Consider the following 20,602-nt stretch of genomic DNA (forward strand, 5'->3'; position numbering starts at 1 on the left):
TATATTGTCTGTCTCTGTCTCAGGGTGAATGGATGCTATGAGTCTGAATATATTGTCTGTCTGTCTCAGGGTGAATGGATGCTATGAGTCTGAATATATTGTTTGTCTCTGTCTCAGGGTGAATGGATGCTATGAGACTGAATATATTGTCTGTCTCTGTCTCAGGGTGAATGGATGCTATGAGTCTGAATATATTGTCTGTCTGTCTCAGGGTGAATGGATGCTATGAGTCTGAATATATTGTCTGTCTCTGTCTCAGGGTGAATGGATGCTATGAGTCTGAATATATTGTTTGTCTCTGTCTCAGGGTGAATGGATGCTATGAGTCTGAATATATTGTCTGTCTCTGTCGCTCAGGGTGAATGGATGCTATGAGTCTGAATATATTGTCTGTCTGTCTCAGGGTGAATGGATGCTATGAGTCTGAATATATTGTCTGTCTCTGTCTCAGGGTGAATGGATGCTATGAGTCTGAACATATTGTCTGTCTCTGTCTCAGGGTGAATGGATGCTATGAGTCTGAAAATATTGTCTGTCTCTGTCTCAGGGTGAATGGATGCTATGAGTCTGAATATATTGTCTGTCTCTGTCTCAGGGTGAATGGATGCTATGAGTCTGAATATATTGTCTGTCTGTCTCAGGGTGAATGGATGCTATGAGTCTGAATATATTGTCTCTCTGTCTCAGGGTGAATGGATGCTATGAGTCTGAATATATTGTCTGTCTCTGTCTCAGGGTGAATGGATGCTATGAGTCTTAATATATTGTCTGTCTCTGTCTCAGGGTGAATGGATGCTATGAGTCTGAATATATTGTCTCTCTGTCTCAGGGTGAATGGATGCTATGAGTCTGAATATATTGTCTGTCTCTGTCTCAGGGTGAATGGATGCTATGAGTCTGAACATATTGTCTGTCTCTGTCTCAGGGTGAATGGATGCTATGAGTCTGAATATATTGTCTCTCTGTCTCAGGGTGAATGGATGCTATGAGTCTGAATATATTGTCTTTCTCTGTCTCAGGGTGAATGGATGCTATGAGTCTGAATATATTGTCTCTCTGTCTCAGGGTGAATGGATGCTATGAGTCTGAATATATTGTCTGTCTCTCTGTCTCTCTGTCTCTCTGTCTCAGGGTGAATGGATGCTATGAGTCTGAATATATTGTTTGTCTCTGTCTCAGGGTGAATGGATGCTATGAGTCTGAATATATTGTCTTTCTCTGTCTCAGGGTGAATGGATGCTATGAGTCTGAATATATTGTCTCTCTGTCTCAGGGTGAATGGATGCTATGAGTCTGAATATATTGTCTGTCTCTGTCTCAGGGTGAATGGATGCTATGAGTCTGAATATATTGTCTTTCTCTGTCTCAGGGTGAATGGATGCTATGAGTCTGAATATATTGTCTGTCTCTCTGTCGCTCAGGGTGAATGGATGCTATGAGTCTTAATATATTGTCTGTCTCTGTCTCAGGGTGAATGGATGCTATGAGTCTGAATATATTGTCTGTCTCTGTCTCAGGGTGAATGGATGCTATGAGTCTTAATATATTGTCTGTCTCTGTCTCAGGGTGAATGGATGCTATGAGTCTGAATATATTGTCTCTCTGTCTCAGGGTGAATGGATGCTATGAGTCTGAATATATTGTCTGTCTCTGTCTCAGAGTGAATGGATGCTATGAGTCTGAATATATTGTCTCTCTGTCTCAGGGTGAATGGATGCTATGAGTCTGAATATATTGTCTGTCTCTGTCTCAGGGTGAATGGATGCTATGAGTCTGAACATATTGTCTGTCTCTGTCTCAGGGTGAATGGATGCTATGAGTCTGAATATATTGTCTCTCTGTCTCAGGGTGAATGGATGCTATGAGTCTGAATATATTGTCTGTCTCTCTGTCTCAGGGTGAATGGATGCTATGAGTCTGAACATATTGTCTGTCTCTGTCTCAGGGTGAATGGATGCTATGAGTCTGAATATATTGTCTCTCTGTCTCAGGGTGAATGGATGCTATGAGTCTGAATATATTGTCTTTCTCTGTCTCAGGGTGAATGGATGCTATGAGTCTGAATATATTGTCTCTCTGTCTCAGGGTGAATGGATGCTATGAGTCTGAATATATTGTCTGTCTCTCTGTCTCTCTGTCTCAGGGTGAATGGATGCTATGAGTCTGAATATATTGTTTGTCTCTGTCTCAGGGTGAATGGATGCTATGAGTCTGAATATATTGTCTTTCTCTGTCTCAGGGTGAATGGATGCTATGAGTCTGAATATATTGTCTCTCTGTCTCAGGGTGAATGGATGCTATGAGTCTGAATATATTGTCTGTCTCTCTGTCTCAGGGTGAATGGATGCTCTGAGTCTGAATATATTGTCTCTCTGTCTCAGGGTGAATGGATGCTATGAGTCTGAATATATTGTCTCTCTGTCTCAGGGTGAATGGATGCTATGAGTCTGAATATATTGTCTTTCTCTGTCTCAGGGTGAATGGATGCTATGAGTCTGAATATATTGTCTTTCTCTGTCTCAGGGTGAATGGATGCTATGAGTCTGAATATATTGTCTGTCTCTCTGTCTCAAGGTGAATGGATGCTATGAGTCTGAATATATTGTCTGTCTCTCTGTCTCAGGGTGAATGGATGCTATGAGTCTGAATATATTGTCTCTCTGTCTCAGGGTGAATGGATGCTATGAGTCTGAATATATTGTCTTTCTCTGTCTCAGGGTGAATGGATGCTATGAGTCTGAATATATTGTCTTTCTCTGTCTCAGGGTGAATGGATGCTATGAGTCTGAATATATTGTCTGTCTCTGTCTCAGGGTGAATGGATGCTATGAGTCTGAATATATTGTCTGTCTCTGTCTCAGGGTGAATGGATGCTATGAGTCTGAATATATTGTCTGTCTCTGTCTCAGGGTGAATGGATGCTATGAGTCTGAATATATTGTCTCTCTGTCTCAGGGTGAATGGATACTATGAGTCTGAATATATTGTCTGTCTCTGTCTCAGGGTGAATGGATGCTATGAGTCTGAATATATTGTCTGTCTCTGTCTCAGGGTGAATGGATGCTATGAGTCTGAATATATTGTCTGTCTCTCTGTCTCAGGGTGAATGGATGCTATGAGTCTGAATATATTGTCTCTCTGTCTCAGGGTGAATGGATGCTATGAGTCTGAATATATTGTCTGTCTCTCTGTCTCAGGGTGAATGGATGCTCTGAGTCTGAATATATTGTCTCTCTGTCTCAGGGTGAATGGATGCTATGAGTCTGAATATATTGTCTGTCTCTCTGTCTCTGGGTGAATGGATGCTATGAGTCTGAATATATTGTTTGTCTCTGTCTCAGGGTGAATGGATGCTATGAGTCTGAATATATTGTCTGTCTCTCTGTCTCAGGGTGAATGGATGCTATGAGTCTGAATATATTGTCTCTCTGTCTCAGGGTGAATGGATGCTATGAGTCTGAATATATTGTCTGTCTCTCTGTCTCTGGGTGAATGGATGCTATGAGTCTGAATATATTGTCTCTCTGTCTCAGGGTGAATGGATGCTATGAGTCTGAATATATTGTCTGTCTCTGTCTCAGGGTGAATGGATGCTATGAGTCTGAATATATTGTCTGTCTCTCTGTCTCTGGGTGAATGGATGCTATGAGTCTGAATATATTGTTTGTCTCTGTCTCAGGGTGAATGGATGCTATGAGTCTGAATATATTGTCTGTCTCTCTGTCTCTGGGTGAATGGATGCTATGAGTCTGAATATATTGTTTGTCTCTGTCTCAGGGTGAATGGATGCTATGAGTCTGAATATATTGTCTGTCTCTCTGTCTCAGGGTGAATGGATGCTATGAGGCTCTGTCAGGGGGCTCCACCACTGAGGGCTTTGAGGACTTCACAGGAGGGATAGCAGAGAACTATGACCTGAAGAAGGCTCCCTCCGACCTGTTCCAGATCATCAGGAAAGCCCTGGCCTCTGGAGCTCTGCTGGGCTGTTCCATCGACGTGTGTATAACATTTATATTACCATCATCATCATCATCATCATCATCATCATCCAGTTTGGAAGGTTTCAGGTTTAATGAAAACATGATTGTGATATGTTGTTGTTTTACGGGATAAGAGCATCTTCTATAACAAACATAATGGAGACTGTTACATGCAGTGAAGGACATGATAATATCTAAGATTTGGTTTTAATAGCATGATACTTGGGGGGGGGGGGGGGGGGGTTCTTCACAGCACTGTGCCACGAAACATAAGTCGCTCTGGATAAAAACATCTGTCACCTTTTTAAATGCAGTAAACATTTGGTGGTGGTTTCCTGGGCACAGATTAAGCCTAATCCTAGACTAAAAAGCTGAATGAACTGTGTCCGTGGATAATTATTTTAGTGCAGGTTCTGTGTGCTGTTTGGTTGTGATATTATCAGGGGTTTTTTCCATGGTGTTGGTTCTGATTTAGTTACGGTTCGGTTCCCTGTCTCTCCAGATCACCAGTCAAGCAGACTCGGAGGCCGTCACCTATCAGAAGCTGGTGAAAGGACACGCCTACTCTCTGACCGGGGCAATGGAGGTAACGTTAGACAGACTCAATATTTCATACAGCACGGGTTCCCCGACTGGAGGGCAGAATTTGGCCCGCTGTTGGTTTCATTTGGCCCCCCAAGTTTTCGGAGCAACCCCCCCAACACACACACAAAAAGATGGTAAAACACCAGGAAATCATCTCCTAGTGATTTTAATTTTAGAAATCCGCTCCCAAGTATTCCAACGCATAATAGAGACCTTTGATCATATACAAATGTAAGCAAGGTGTGAAATTATAAAGTTTTAGTCAAACATTATCTACTTGGGCTTCTTCCGGTCAATTTGCAGTCTACTCAACAACAACAACAACAACAACAACATCGTCCATCGGCTGAATCTAGTTGTCGATCCCTGTCATACAGTATATGCACAAAGTCCAGGCCTGGTCGCAGGTCTGTTTGTGCTTTATAGCCAACATGTATGTATGATGTATGCATTATGTTGAGTGTGTCATGTGTCTATGTTGCATACAGCAGTACTGTGTGACTGACACAAGTTAATCCTATCATATTGACAACGACCATATATATATATATATATATATATATATATATATATGAGTTGGCTATACAACACCAACAGATCCAGCCTATCAAAGTTCCTCATAGTATATGACAGTAGTCGCCAACCGATCGATCGCGATCTACTGATCGTTGTTCAATGCATTAGGAGTCTATCTGTCATTTCTGTTGAAAATCCAAGGATAAAAGGCATGGGCACCTTTTTTTGTGTGTGTGTGTAGCGCTGTTGACCTCCGGTGCACTTGATTCACAAGTCCTGCGCACCGGATAAACAAAGTGTTCCCATTTTGAACCATTTAATTTGTCTGAAAACTCCGCCTACCCGGCGGACCGGGAGATCTGTGGGTAAATCGAGTGCGCCTACTGGGCTGGCCAATCAGATAGCCCTGCGCGAACAGAGCTTCGACGGACACAGCAAAGTTTGATACTAAACTACGTAAAATGAACTAACTTAAAGCCATGACCACAGAGAAACTGTCAAAGAGCTGCAGTTTTTGACTGAGTTAATTTTTCTGTTTTTATTCAGCACCGTAATTCCACTCGCGCTGCAGCTTCAATGAATGAGTAGCCGATTATATCGATAGCTCTGCGTTTTAATTATTATTAGCAGCTCGTCGTGTCCATTTTAATATCGATGAATATTTTACATTCTCTGTTCATAGGAACAATATTTTATTTGTTCATGAGGCAGATGCGGAGCGACTCGTTACGCCACCAGGTGGAAGACTGGCCCCTCTGATTAGTCTCACCGGCGGAAAGGAAGGCGAGAGCGAGCAGGGACTGAGAGGCGGACCCTCTGCAGCTCTCTCCCTCCGCTGAGACTAATGCCGTGTTCAAAACAACTGGGAAGTCGTAATTTCCGACTTCCGAATTCAATGCGTTCCAGACAACTGGGAACTCGGGGGGGGGGGGGGGGGGGGGAACGAGATCTGGCATATAGACAATATGTTGTGATAATGTAGTAGACCAGGCATATAGCCAATATGCTGTGATAATGTAGTAGACCAGGCATATAGACAATATGTTGTGATAATGTAGTAGACCAGGCATATAGCCAATATGCTGTGATAATGTAGTAGACCAGGCATATAGCCAATATGCTGTGATAATATATTAGACCAGGCATATAGCCAATATGCTGTGATAATGTATTAGACCAGGCATATAGCCAATATGCTGTGATAATGTATTAGACCAGGCATATAGCCACTATGATGTGATAATGTATTAGACCAGGCATATAGCCACTATGATGTGATAATGTATTAGGGCTACTGCACACCTCATTCATACATAGCTGTTTTTATTTCTGTTAATTTTATAAATCTGAGCGGTAGATCTGAGCTTACTTTTGGACTGCGAAAGTTGATCTTGACTCGGAAATTGTTGGTGACGACTGATGTATGAGATCTGTCTGAACCCAAAGCAGGACCTAACTACTGTATGATGACCTTACTAAACCTTAACTACTGTATGATGACCTTACTAAACCTTAACTACTGTATGATGACCTTACTAAACCTTAACTACTGTATGATGACCTTACTAAACCTTAACTACTGTATGATGACCTTACTAAACCTTAACTACTGTATGATGACCTTACTAAACCTTAACTACTGTATGATGACCTTACTAAACCTTAACTACTGTATGATGACCTTACTAAACCTTAACTACTGTATGATGACCTTACTAAACCTTAACTACTGTATGATGACCTTACTAAACCTTAACTACTGTATGATGACCTTACTAAACCTTAACTACTGTATGATGACCTTACTAAACCTTAACTACTGTATGATGACCTTACTAAACCTTAACTACTGTATGATGACCTTACTAAACCTTAACTACTGTATGATGACCTTACTAAACCTTAACTACTGTATGATGACCTTACTAAACCAGGTGAACTACCGTGGGCGCAAGGAGAAGCTGGTCAGAGTGCGTAACCCCTGGGGAACAGTGGAGTGGACTGGGGCCTGGAGTGACAAGTAAGAGAGAACCTCAGAGTAGTGGGTGGGTTCAATTCAAACTGGGTGGGTTCAATTCAAACTGGGTGGGTTCAATTCAAACTGGGTGGGTTCAATTCAAACTGGGTGGGTTCAATTCAAACTGGGTGGGTTCAATTCAAACCTGGTGGGTTCAATTCAAACTGGGTGGGTTCAATTCAAACTGGGTGGGTTCAATTCAAACCTGGTGGGTTCAATTCAAACTGGGTGGGTTCAATTCAAACTGGGTGGGTTCAATTCAAACTGGGTGGGTTCAATTCAAACTGGGTGGGTTCAATTCAAACTGGGTGGGTTCAATTCAAACTGGGTGGGTTCAATTCAAACTGGGTGGGTTCAATTCAAACTGGGTGTGTTCAATTCAAACTGGGTGGGTTCAATTCAAACTGGGTGGGTTCAATTCAAACTGGGTGGGTTCAATTCAAACTGGGTGGGTTCAATTCAAACTGGGTGGGTTCAATTCAAACTGGGTGGGTTCATTTCAAACTGGGTGGGTTCAATTCAAACTGGGTGGGTTCAATTCAAACTGGGTGGGTTTAATTCAAACTGGGTGGGTTCAATTCAAACTGGGTGGGTTCAATTCAAACTGGGTGGGTTCAATTCAAACTGGGTGGGTTCATTTCAAACTGGGTGGGTTTAATTCAAACTGGGTGGGTTTAATTCAAACTGGGTGGGTTCAATTCAAACTGGGTGGGTTCAATTCAAACTGGGTGGGTTCAATTCAAACTGGGTGGGTTCAATTCAAACTGGGTGGGTTCAATTCAAACTGGGTGGGTTCAATTCCAGTTCAGTTAATTTAGGAAGTCAACTGAGAAATGTTATTGGAATTTCAACTTGCTTTCTGAATTGAATCAACACTGATGGTTACCACACACTTGTTAAAGAAACTGATTATTCTCTCTGTGTCTCTCTCTCTTTCTCTCTCTCTCTCTCTCTAGCTCCTCGGAGTGGAACAGCGTAGATTTTTCTGAGCGTGACGTTGTGAAAGCAGACGATGGAGAGTTCTGGTAAAGTGTTTTTTTTCTACAGCACTCAACGGGCCAGCCCATAATTATATCCCAAGGATCTGTTATTTTAATGATTTATTTTCTTATTTTAGCTCCCTTACGGCCACTTAAGCAACACGTTATAATCTCATTATCCTAAGTATCTGTTATGATTAAAGTTGTGTGGGTCTAAGCCAAGGTGTGCCTGGGTTTAACCGTGTGAGTCGTGTCATGGCTTGTGTCTGATCAAATGACCTGTGTTGCTTTGTATTGTGAAATGTGTGTATATATATATTATTTTTTAACAGACAGACAAATCAGGTTATTGCTTGGAGAATATTGAACTGGCAAATGTCATTTCTGTTTTGTGGTGTTTTTTGTGTTCTGTTCCACAGGTTGGATTTCACAGTCTGTGTTAATACTGCATATATAATATAAAGGCCATTTATCTCATGTGTCCCCAGGCTATTGAGCACAGAGGCCTCAGTGGGAGTGACTAAAGAATTCTACCTTGGAATTCTGTGGTCACGCCCAACTTACTGAGAAAAGTATTTGTCATCGTTTCATTTTAGCGAATCACGCGACTCCCAAGACGGTGCTACAAATAGAGGCGAGACCCAACATGTATGGGGGAAGGATAGGGGGAAGATGATTGGTTGGTAGATGAAGCTGATTGAGACAGCTGGGAGTTTCTCCCTGTTTTTGTCTGTTTGCTAACGAACGCCAAGTTTCAAATTTAAATACCATTGAATTGCTTACTTCCGAGCTCGTTGCAGATAACAAACAGAGTAGCAACAGCATATATGATGCTGTTGGTTTAGTTCACCTGGTTTAGTAAGGTCATCATATGATCCCCATATATGATGTGTGTGTGGGATGTACGTTAGCATATGTAGTGTGTGTGGTTTGACCCGTTGGTCCACCAGGCTCTTCGTACATCAAATCAAATCAAATTTATTCGTACATCAGCTGATATCTCAAAGTGCTGTACAGCCCAGTCTAAAACCCCAAACAGCAAGCAATGCAGAAGCACAGAAGTTTCTGGGAATGAGATACTTTTATCGAAAGCAATTTTTTTTATTTTACCTTTATTTAACTAGGCAAGTCAGTTAAGAACAAAATCATATTTTCAATGACGGCCTAGGAACAGTGGGTTAACTGCCTTGTTCAGGGGCAGAACGACAGATTTGTACCTTGTCAGCTCGGGGATTTGAACTTACAACCTTCCGGTTACTAGTCCAACACTCTAACCACTAGGCTACTCTGCCGCCCCATTGGAATCAAACCCACTATCCTGGCCTTACAAGGGCCGTGCTTGACCAACCGAGCTTGATTTGTGTGTTAAGGAATAATAGTTTACCGACTTGGTCTTTACAGGATGTCCTTCTCTGACTTGGTGTTGCTTCGTGTCTTTACAGGATGTCCTTCTCTGACTTGGTGTTGCTCATGTCTTTACAGGATGTCGTACACGGACTTCATGAAGAATTACCATCGTCTGGAGATCTGCACTCTGACCCCTGACACCCTGACCTCCGATGATACAAAACAATGGAGTGTGACCAACTACGACGGGGCCTGGAGGAAAGGATCGACCGCAGGAGGATGCAGGAATAATGCCCGTAAAGCACGCCCCATACACACAGACACACACACCACAGGAGGCTGTTTACGGGAGGACAGCTCATAATAATGGAGTAAATGGAATGGAGTAAATGGAATGGAGTAAATGGAATGGCGTTAATGGAATGGCGTAAATGGAATGGAGTAAGTGGAATGGCGTTAATGGAATGGCGTAAATGGAATGGAGTAAATGGAATGGCGTTAATAGAATGGCGTTAATGGAATGGAGTAAATGGAATGGAGTAAATGGAATGGAGTAAATGGAATGGCGTTAATGGAATGGCGTTAATGGAATGGCGTTAATGGAATGGAGTAAATGGAATGGAGTAAATGGAATGGCGTTAATGGAATGGAGTAAAGGGAATGGCGTGAATGGAGTAAATAGAATGGAGTAAATGGAATGGCGTTAATGGAATAGGAGTAAATGGAATGAAGTAAATGGAATGGAGTAAATGGAATGGCTTAAATGGAATGGTATCAAACATCAGGAAACCATATGTATTTTGAGTTCCATACCATTCCATTAATTCCGTCCCAGCCATTACTATGAGCCCGTCCTCCCCAATTGAGGTGTCACCAACCTCTACAGGCAGTTTCCTCAGCCACAGAAGTGGAGTCTTTATGTCAAACGTCAGGCTAAATCCATGCAGTGGAAATGGCCGACGAGTATGAATAAAACACCTTCTGTTCTAACCTTCTGTTCAACCCAACTCTCATATTGACCCTGGTCAATCTCTACTCCCACAGATCCTTCCACAGTTCCTTCCACAGACACCTCCACAGTTCCTTCCACAGATCCTTTCACAGATCCCTCCACAGATCCTTCCACAGATCCCTCCACAGATCCTTCCACAGATCCTTCCACAGATCCTTCCACAGATCCTTCCACAGATCCTTCCACAGATACCTTCCACAGATCCCTCCACAGATCCCTCCACAGATCCTTCCGCAGATACCTCCACAGATCCTTCCACAGATACCTCCACAGATACCTCCACAGATCCTCCCACAGATACCTCCACATATCCTTCCACAGATCCTTCCACAGATACCTCTAAAAAATACCACAAACACACCTCAACCACACACTACACTAAGTCATACTTTATAACAGTAATCTCCTTCATAATAACCCTGGCCCCCCGCCTCCCCCCACAGACACGTTCTGGATGAATCCCCAATTCAAGATCAATCTGGAGGAAGAGGATGACGACCCGGGGGATAATGAGGTGGGCTGTAGCTTCGTGGTGGGACTCATCCAGAAGAACAGAAGACGGATGAGGAAAGTAGGAGAGGACATGCACACCATCGGATTCGCCATCTATGAGGTGGGGCTTGGGGGGGGCGGCATCATTATAATAATATACTGGTCCTAGATCTGTTTGTGCTCTCGCCAATCAATCATTCGATCAATTATGTTTTATGATTCCCTGTTTACATAATCAGCAGTTGTCACACAAAAAAGTGCATTACAGATACCCAGCCTAAAACCCCAAAGAGCAAGCAATGCAGAGGCAGGAGTTAAAACTCCATTGCTATCCATGTCAAGCCATTGAGTTGGCAGGATAAACAGACCAGCACTCAGGCTATATTAAACCCACTGCTGTCAGATAAATCCATAATTAATACCAGTCCTGTTTGTTATAGGCCTGTTACTTTTATTGTGATTTATACTGTATTAAAATATGACATTTAGCAGACACCTCTATACATTTTAAGAATCTGCGGTTTCCCGGGAATCAAACTCACAATTCTGCTGTTCTGAGCACCTTGCTCTACCAACTGAGCTGCAGAAGATCCCCCTCTGGTTGTGGCTGATGTAACATTAACCTTATGTGATGTTTTTTTTTTTATTTTACCTTTATTTAACCAGGCAAGTCAGTTTAAGAACAAATTCTTATTTACAATGACGGCCTAGGAACAGTAGGTTAACTGCCTTGTTCAGGGGCAGAACGACAGATTTTTACCTTGTCAGCTCGGGGATTCGATCTTGCAACCTTTCAGTTACTAGTCCAACGCTCTGACCACTAGGCTACCCTACACTCTAACCACTAGGCTACCTGCCGTCCCTACACTCTAACCATTAGGCTACTTACCGTCCCTACACTCTAACCACTAGGCTACCTGCCGTCCCTACACTCTAACCACTAGGCTACCTGCCGTCCCTACACTCTAACCACTAGGCTACCTGCCCTCCCTACACTCTAACCACTAGGCTACCTGCCATCCCTACACTCTAACCACTAGGCTACCTGCCATCCCTACACTCTAACCACTAGGCTACCTGCCGTCCCTACTCTCTAACCACTAGGCTACCTGCCGTCCCTACACTCTAAACACTAGGCTACCTGCCGTCCCTACACTCTAACCACTAGGCTACCTGCCGTCCCTACACTCTAACCACTAGGTTACCTGCCGTCCCTACACTCTAACCACTAGGCTACCTGCCGTCCCTACACTCTAACCACTAGGCTACGCTGCTGATGTAACATTATGTGTTTCAACTCCCAGGTACCACAACAGTTCCACGGCCAGAGGGAGGTCCACCTGGATAAGAACTATTTCCTGACCCATGCCCAGAAGGCCCGCTCTGAGACCTTCGTCAACCTGAGAGAGGTCAGCACCCGCTTCAAACTGCCCCCAGGAGAATACCTCATCGTCCCCTCCACCTTCGAGGCCGACCTGAACGGGGACTTCTGCCTACGAGTGTTCTCAGAGAAACAGGCCCAATTTCAGTAAGGAGTGTGTGTGTGTGTGTTCAGTGATTCTTCCTGTAAAAGTTGCGTCATACTGCAGCACACCTTGCGGGCTGCCACAGAATTCTAAGGCATGTTATTTAAGTGTCCGCCATTGTTGCCATTAATGTTAGTTAGTGCTAGTTTTACCACCAGAGGGCATCTTTGAGAAGCATTTGACTTTTTGTAATATTGTCTGTACTAGAGAATTTAAAACCTTTTTATTTTTTGTCAGGACATAGTATATGGGATTGATTTTAAGAAATGTATCTTAATTAATTTGATTAATATTATGGTGTTTCTATTCCAAGAAAAACAAAACCCTCAGGGTTTCCGTTAGGAAAATATGGCGCTGTACAACGTGACCGTTTCCACACCCTAATTGTAGTCTAACCAATACCCAAACGGAGATTAAGGGGAAATAAAAATCTCATTGATTTATCAAGATCAGTCCCTATGCTCGTCTCAGAGCAGCGTGAAACGGTGCTGAAATAGTTGACACCCAAGTAGGCTATTGCTTCAAATCCTATTATAACATTTGGATGACGGCGGGCCGGACCATAATAAGTATATAATATTAGCACAATTAATTGGTCTACACTACAAACGTAACATGTTTAACACATATGGTTAGCACATAAACAACACAATAATAATTATCTGATTACGCTCATAAAATCACTGTCTCTATTCAGTTATTATTTGTGTCTTTCTCTGTGCGTTGATTGGTGGGGGAAAACAGGTCTATGTAGCCTTATTATGTAGCCTTCTATGTAGCCTTCTATGTAGCCTTCTTATGTAGCCTTCTATGTAGCCTTCTATGTAGCCTTCTATGTAGCCTTCTTATGTAGCCTTCTTATAACAGCAACATTTGTTCAGAACAATTTGCTTGACAACAAGATAAAATGTTGCTCTCAAAACGTATCAAGAAGCAGAATGTACAGAGAGATATGCGTTCATCTCTCCCGTCTTTTCCCAATGCCAAGCCGTGGTGTCTTATTTGCAATGGAAAACAATTACTGTTTGTTAAATCTGCAGTTACAAGGAAGAGATCAGGATAGGATCAGGACAACCAAAACATTTCTTTATTAATGACTATCAGAAAGAATGTTGGTACTTATTTATTTTGATCCAAAGCCATGAATGACTGAGTCACTCAGCTTTATGTAGGTGCTGAGGCTATATGACTGAGTCACTCAGCTTTATGTAGGTGAGGCTATATGACTGAGTCACTCAGCTTTATGTAGGTGAGGTTATATGACTGAGTCACTCAGCTTTATGTAGGTGCCGAGGCTATATGACTGAGTCACTCAGCTTTATGTAGGTGAGGCTATATGACTGAGTCACTCAGCTTTATGTAGGTGAGGCTATATGACTGAGTCACTCAGTAGGTGCCGAGGCTCTATGACTGAGTCACTGAGCTTTATGTAGGTGCCTAGGCCATATGACTGAGTCACTCAGTAGGTGCCGAGGCTATATGACTGAGTCACTCAGCTTTATGTAGGTGAGGCTATATGACTGAGTCACTCAGCTTTATGTAGGTGAGGCTATATGACTGAGTCACTCAGCTTTATGTAGGTGCTGAGGCTACATGACTGAGTAACTCAGCTTTATGTAGGTGCCGAGGCTACATGACTGAGTCACTCAGCTTTATCTAGGTGCCGAGGCTACATGACTGAGTCACTCAGCTTTATGTAGGTGCCGAGGCTACATGACTGAGTCACTCAGCTTTATGTAGGTGTTGAGGCTATATGACTGAGTCACTCAGCTTTATGTAGGTGCTGAGGCTATATGACTGAGTCACTCACTCCGCTTTATGTAGGTGCTGAGGCTATATGACGGAGTCACTCAGCTTTATGTAGGTGAGGCTATATGACTGAGTCACTCAGCTTTATGTAGGTGCCGAGGCTATATGACTGAGTCACTCAGCTTTATGTAGGTGCCGAGGCTATATGACTGAGTCACTCAGCGTTATGTAGGTGTCGCTATATGACTGTTACTCAGCTTTATGTAGGTGAGGCTATATGACTGAGTCACTCAGCTTTATGTAGGTGAGGCTATATGACTTAGCCACTCAGCTTTATGTAGGTGAGGCTATATGACTGAGTCACTCAGCTTTATGTAGGTGCTGAGGCTATATGACTGAGTCACTCAGCTTTATGTAGGTGCTGAGGCTATATGACTGAGTCACTCAGCTTTATGTAGGTGAGGCTACATGACTGAGTCACTCAGCTTTATCTAGGTGCCGAGGCTACATGACTGAGTCACTTAGCTTTATGTAGGTGAGGCTATATGACTGAGTCACTCAGCTTTATGTAGGTGCTGCTATATGACTGAGTCATTCAGCTTTATGTAGGTGCTGAGGCTATATGACTGAGTCACTCAGCTTTATTAAGGTGCTGAGGCTATATGACTGAGTCACTCAGCATTATGTAGGTGCCGAGGCTATATGACTGAGTCACTCAGCTTTATGTAGGTGCCGAGGCTATATGACTGAGTCACTCAGCTTTATGTAGGTGCCGAGGCTATATGACCGAGTCACTCAGCTTTATGTAGGTGCCGAGGCTATATGACTGAGTCACTCAGCTTTATGTAGGTGCCGAGGCTATATGACTGAGTCACTCAGTAGGTGCCGAGGCTATATGACTGAGTCACTCAGTAGGTGCCGAGGCTATATGACTGAGTCACTCAGCTTTATGTAGGTTCCGAGGCTATATGACTGAGTCACTCAGCTTTATGTAGGTGCCGAGGCTATATGACTGAGTCACTCAGTAGGTGCCGAGGCTATATGACTGAGTCACTCAGCTTTATGTAGGTGCCGAGGCTATATGACTGAGTCACTCAGCTTTATGTAGGTGCCGAGGCTATATGACTGAGTCACTCAGTAGGTGTTGAGGCTATATGACTGAGTCACTCAGTAGGTGCCGAGGCTATATGACTGAGTCACTCAGTAGGTGCCGAGGCTATATGACTGAGTCACTCAGCTTTATGTAGGTGCCGAGGCTATATGACTGAGTCACTCAGCTTTATGTAGGTGCCGAGGCTATATGACTGAGTCACTCAGTAGGTGCCGAGGCTATATGACTGAGTCACTCAGCTTTATGTAGGTGCCGAGGCTATATGACTGAGTCACTCAGCTTTATGTAGGTGCCGAGGCTATATGACTGAGTCACTCAGTAGGTGTTGAGGCTATATGACTGAGTCACTCAGTAGGTGCCGAGGCTATATGACTGAGTCACTCAGTAGGTGCCGAGGCTATATGACTGAGTCACTCAGCTTTATGTAGGTGTTGAGGCTATATGACTGAGTCATCAACTTGATTATTTAGCAGACATCACTTGCCAATATTTAGTCAACACATATATCGTAAGAATATCATGGAATATAATTGAACATTTTAATTTCTCTTAGAATAAAAACCTTAGTGGAACAACAGTTTTAGTAAGTAATACTGACGAGTATAAATAAATAGGTGTTTTTCCGGGTGTGTGCGCGTGCAGGACAGAGGAAGACCAATTCTCACACTATTGTCCTAAATTCAATCACCTTCTTCATCCTCATCATTCAATTAATTGATATTCAATTTTGAAGTTGTGCACAATTATCAGTTTCTATTTGGTTTATGTCGCCCATTCATTCATTGTCTGTTAGAAACACAGTAGTGCCTTGGGACCCAAAAGCATAACCAGTGCTCTAACTCCCCCTTGTGGTGGTCTGGAGCAATGAAGCAGTGACGCAGAGTACCGTACTAAACCACATATTACCTCTAAATCCCGCAGAATAATCCCAAAATGTAGTTGAGCAACAATTGTATGTGTGTACATATGTGTTTAATGTGTTTATTTCTCTGTTCCACAGCCACTGTGAAGACCGTGTAGAGGCTAAACTAGACAATGTAAGGAACCAAATCACACTATCACTACTATACCCTGTGACTTATCCTATCACTACTATTGCATACCCTGTGACTTATCCTATCACTACTACAGCATACCCTGTGACTTATCCTATCACTACTACAGCATACCCTGTGACTTATCCTACCACTACTACAGCATACCCTGTGTCTTATCCTATCACTACTATAGCATACCTTGTGGCTTATCCTATCACTACTATAGCTTACCCTGTGACTTATCCTATCACTACTATAGCATACCCTGTGACTTATCCTATCACTACTATACCGTGTGACTTATCCTATCACTACTATAGCATACCCTGTGACTTATCCTATTACTGCTATAGCATACCCTGTGACTTATCCTGTTACTACTATACCCTGTGACTTATCCTACCACTACTATACCTTCCTACCACTCCTATAGCCTGTGACTTATCCTATTACTACTATAGCATAACCTGTGACTTATCCTATCACTACTATAACCTGTGACTTATCTTATCACTACTATAGCCTGTGACTTATCTTATCACTACTATAGCCTGTGACTTATCTTATCACTACTATAGTCTGTGACTTATCCTAGTACTACTATAGCATACCCTGTGACTTATCCTGTTACTACTATAGCCTGTGACTTATCTTATCACTACTATAGCCTGTGACTTATCTTATCACTACTATAGCCTGTGACTTATCTTATCACTACAATAGTCTGTGACTTATCCTAGTACTACTATAGCATACCCTGTGACTTATCGTGTTACTACTATAGCCTGTGACTTATCTTATCACTACTACAGCCTATGACTTATCCTATTGCTACTATAGCATACCCTGTGACTTATCCTACCACTACTATACCCTGTCACTTATCAATGTGCTAAATGTGTTTTTCACTCCTATTTCCCCAGGACACTGTGTCTGAAGCGGAGGTTGATGCTGGGTTCAGAGGTCTGTTCGCAAAGCTAGCTGGAAAAGTGAGTTTTACTGACCGTTATCACTGAGGGGGGAAAAAGGCTTCGGTAGTAAGAGTCTGTCACGTGGGGTGTTTACACACACACCTCATTTCTGTCGCCGTGACAATTGCCACCTTTTTGTTCTGAAAGGGGCAGAGCATGGAAATAAAATACACACACATGTCATCAACAGTTTATTTTCCCGGCTGAGTTACATAATTCACAACAACAATACATAATTCACAACAACAACAACAATACATAATTCACAACAACAATACATAATTCACAACAACAACAACAATACATAATTCACAACAACAATACATAATTCACAACAACAACAACAATACATAATTCACAACAACAATACATAATTCACAACAACAACAACAATACATAATTCACAACAACAATACATAATTCACAACAACAACACATAATTCACAACAACAATACATAATTCACAACAACAACAACAATACATAATTCACAACAACAATACATAATTCACAACAACAATACATAATTCACAACAACAATACATAATTCACAACAACAACACATAATTCACAACAACAACAATACATAATTCACAACAACAATACATAATTCACAACAACAACACATAATTCACAACAACAATACATAATTCACAACAACAACACATAATTCACAACAACAATACATAATTCACAACAACAATACATAATTCACAACAACAACAATACATAATTCACAACAACAATACATAATTCACAACAACAACACATAATTCACAACAACAATACATAATTCACAACAACAATACATAATTCACAACAACAACAACACATAATTCACAACAACAATACATAATTCACAACAACAACACATAATTCACAACAACAATACATAATTCACAACAACAACAACAATACATAATTCACAACAACAATACATAATTCACAACAACAACAATACATAATTCACAACAACAATACATAATTCACAACAACAATACATAATTCACAACAACAATACATAATTCACAACAACAACAACACATAATTCACAACAACAATACATAATTCACAACAACAACACATAATTCACAACAACAATACATAATTCACAACAACAACAACAATACATAATTCACAACAACAACAATACATAATTCACAACAACAATACATAATTCACAACAACAACAACACATAATTCACAACAACAATACATAATTCACAACAACAACACATAATTCACAACAACAATACATAATTCACAACAACAACAACAATACATAATTCACAACAACAATACATAATTCACAACAACAACAATACATAATTCACAACAACAATACATAATTCACAACAACAATACATAATTCACAACAACAATACATAATTCACAACAACAACACATAATTCACAACAACAACAATACATAATTCACAACAACAACAATACATAATTCACAACAACAACAATACATAATTCACAACAACAATACATAATTCACAACAACAATACATAATTCACAACAACAATACATAATTCACAACAACAATACATAATTCACAACAACAACAACAATACATAATTCACAACAACAATACATAATTCACAACAACAACACATAATTCACAACAACAATACATAATTCACAACAACAATACATAATTCACAACAACAATACATAATTCACAACAACAATACATAATTCACAACAACAACAATACATAATTCACAACAACAACAATACATAATTCACAACAACAACAATACATAATTCACAACAACAATACATAATTCACAACAACAATACATAATTCACAACAACAATACATAATTCACAACAACAACAATACATAATTCACAACAACAACAATACATAATTCACAACAACAATACATAATTCACAACAACAATACATAATTCACAACAACAATACATAATTCACAACAACAATACATAATTCACAACAACAATACATAATTCACAACAACAACAATACATAATTCACAACAACAATACATAATTCACAACAACAACAATACATAATTCACAACAACAATACATAATTCACAACAACAACACATAATTCACAACAACAACAATATTTAGTCTTCGGGTGCTCCTGTTACTTAAATCCCCAGCAGCTCTCGTACATATCTTTATATCTTTATCACAGGACCGATTTCAAGACATTGGCAACAGATCAACAATTCAATACGGCGAACTAATGTAACTCATTTATAGAGGTATTGCGCAAACACTCGTTTTTAAAACATTTTTTTATAGAAGGGCGTGACCAGGGGAGAAGTGGAGCGGATCAATGACACTCACACCACAGAAACAACACACTGTACTTTACAATCACACAGCTGCTTCTCTCACCGTTCTTGTTCTCCCTGTGCACACCAACCTACACACAGTAATGGGAATCTGCTGAAGAGTAGCAAACAGACAGATTTAAATACAGAAAGCCACACCCTGAATTACAATCAACTACACCTGGCAACGAGAAAGAAGCTCTGTGTTCACAACTCAACAGTTCCACCCTGTGACATAAACCTCGTCACTGCAGCCATGTGGGTCTTACTGGGGTACGGATGCAAAAATCCCCCCCAAAAAAATCTATCGTTGTCGGCCATTTCAAATTAGCCCCAAGGTTGCCTTGTTAAATCTGGTTTATTTTCATAAACTAAATACCATGACTGTTTTCACATTAGCTTGGAATGCTTTTTGAAATGTCCAATACAACAGACTTTGGTGATATCGTTATCAACTTACTGCCTACCCCTTAATAAAAATATAAAAGTTTAGCTAAAAGTTTAGCTATTAGCATGCTAACACTCATTAATTAAGACAGGCTGAATAGCTAGCATAGCTAGCCATCGCTAGCATTCACCGGTTGAAGTTGAAGTAACTTTTGAGGGTAATGCAGTTGACTCGTGACTATGACATGAATATCTATCATTCACGACATTTTGATCAGGAGCGATAATCCATCTTAAATTTTTTTTTTAAATATCCCCGAGCTGACAAGGTACAAATCTGTCGTTCTGCCCCTGAACAGGCAGTTAACCCACTGTTCCTAGGCCGTCATTGAAAATAAGAATTTGTTCTTAACTGACTTGCCTGGTTAAATAAAGGTTAAATAAATAAATAAATAAACATAAGAGTTGTAATTTTTGTGACTGTCACTTGTTTCTAGGACATGGAGATTTCAGCAGCTGAGCTCCAGTCGATTCTCAACAAAATCATAGCTAAACGTGAGTGAAGTGCTATATATG

General features: G+C 41.0%; 1 protein-coding gene across 1 annotated transcript in view; it reads left to right on the top strand.

Annotated features, from left to right (window-relative positions):
- LOC110491235 (calpain-2 catalytic subunit) overlaps positions 1-20,602 on the top strand; it is a 40,113-nt gene that overhangs the window by 14,985 nt on the left and 4,526 nt on the right. Inside the window, exons 5-14 of the mRNA XM_036946001.2 lie at positions 3,828-3,996; positions 4,483-4,566; positions 7,016-7,101; positions 8,055-8,123; positions 9,561-9,721; positions 10,881-11,050; positions 12,234-12,457; positions 16,316-16,352; positions 17,276-17,341; positions 20,524-20,581. Of these exons, the coding sequence (XP_036801896.2) occupies positions 3,828-3,996; positions 4,483-4,566; positions 7,016-7,101; positions 8,055-8,123; positions 9,561-9,721; positions 10,881-11,050; positions 12,234-12,457; positions 16,316-16,352; positions 17,276-17,341; positions 20,524-20,581 (1,124 nt within the window). The remainder of the gene's footprint in view (positions 1-3,827; positions 3,997-4,482; positions 4,567-7,015; positions 7,102-8,054; positions 8,124-9,560; positions 9,722-10,880; positions 11,051-12,233; positions 12,458-16,315; positions 16,353-17,275; positions 17,342-20,523; positions 20,582-20,602) is intronic.

The sequence above is a fragment of the Oncorhynchus mykiss genome, chromosome 16, assembly GCF_057628025.1.
Source record: "Oncorhynchus mykiss isolate SJ-2025 chromosome 16, ASM5762802v1, whole genome shotgun sequence".
In the NCBI taxonomy this organism is placed as follows: domain Eukaryota; kingdom Metazoa; phylum Chordata; class Actinopteri; order Salmoniformes; family Salmonidae; genus Oncorhynchus; species Oncorhynchus mykiss.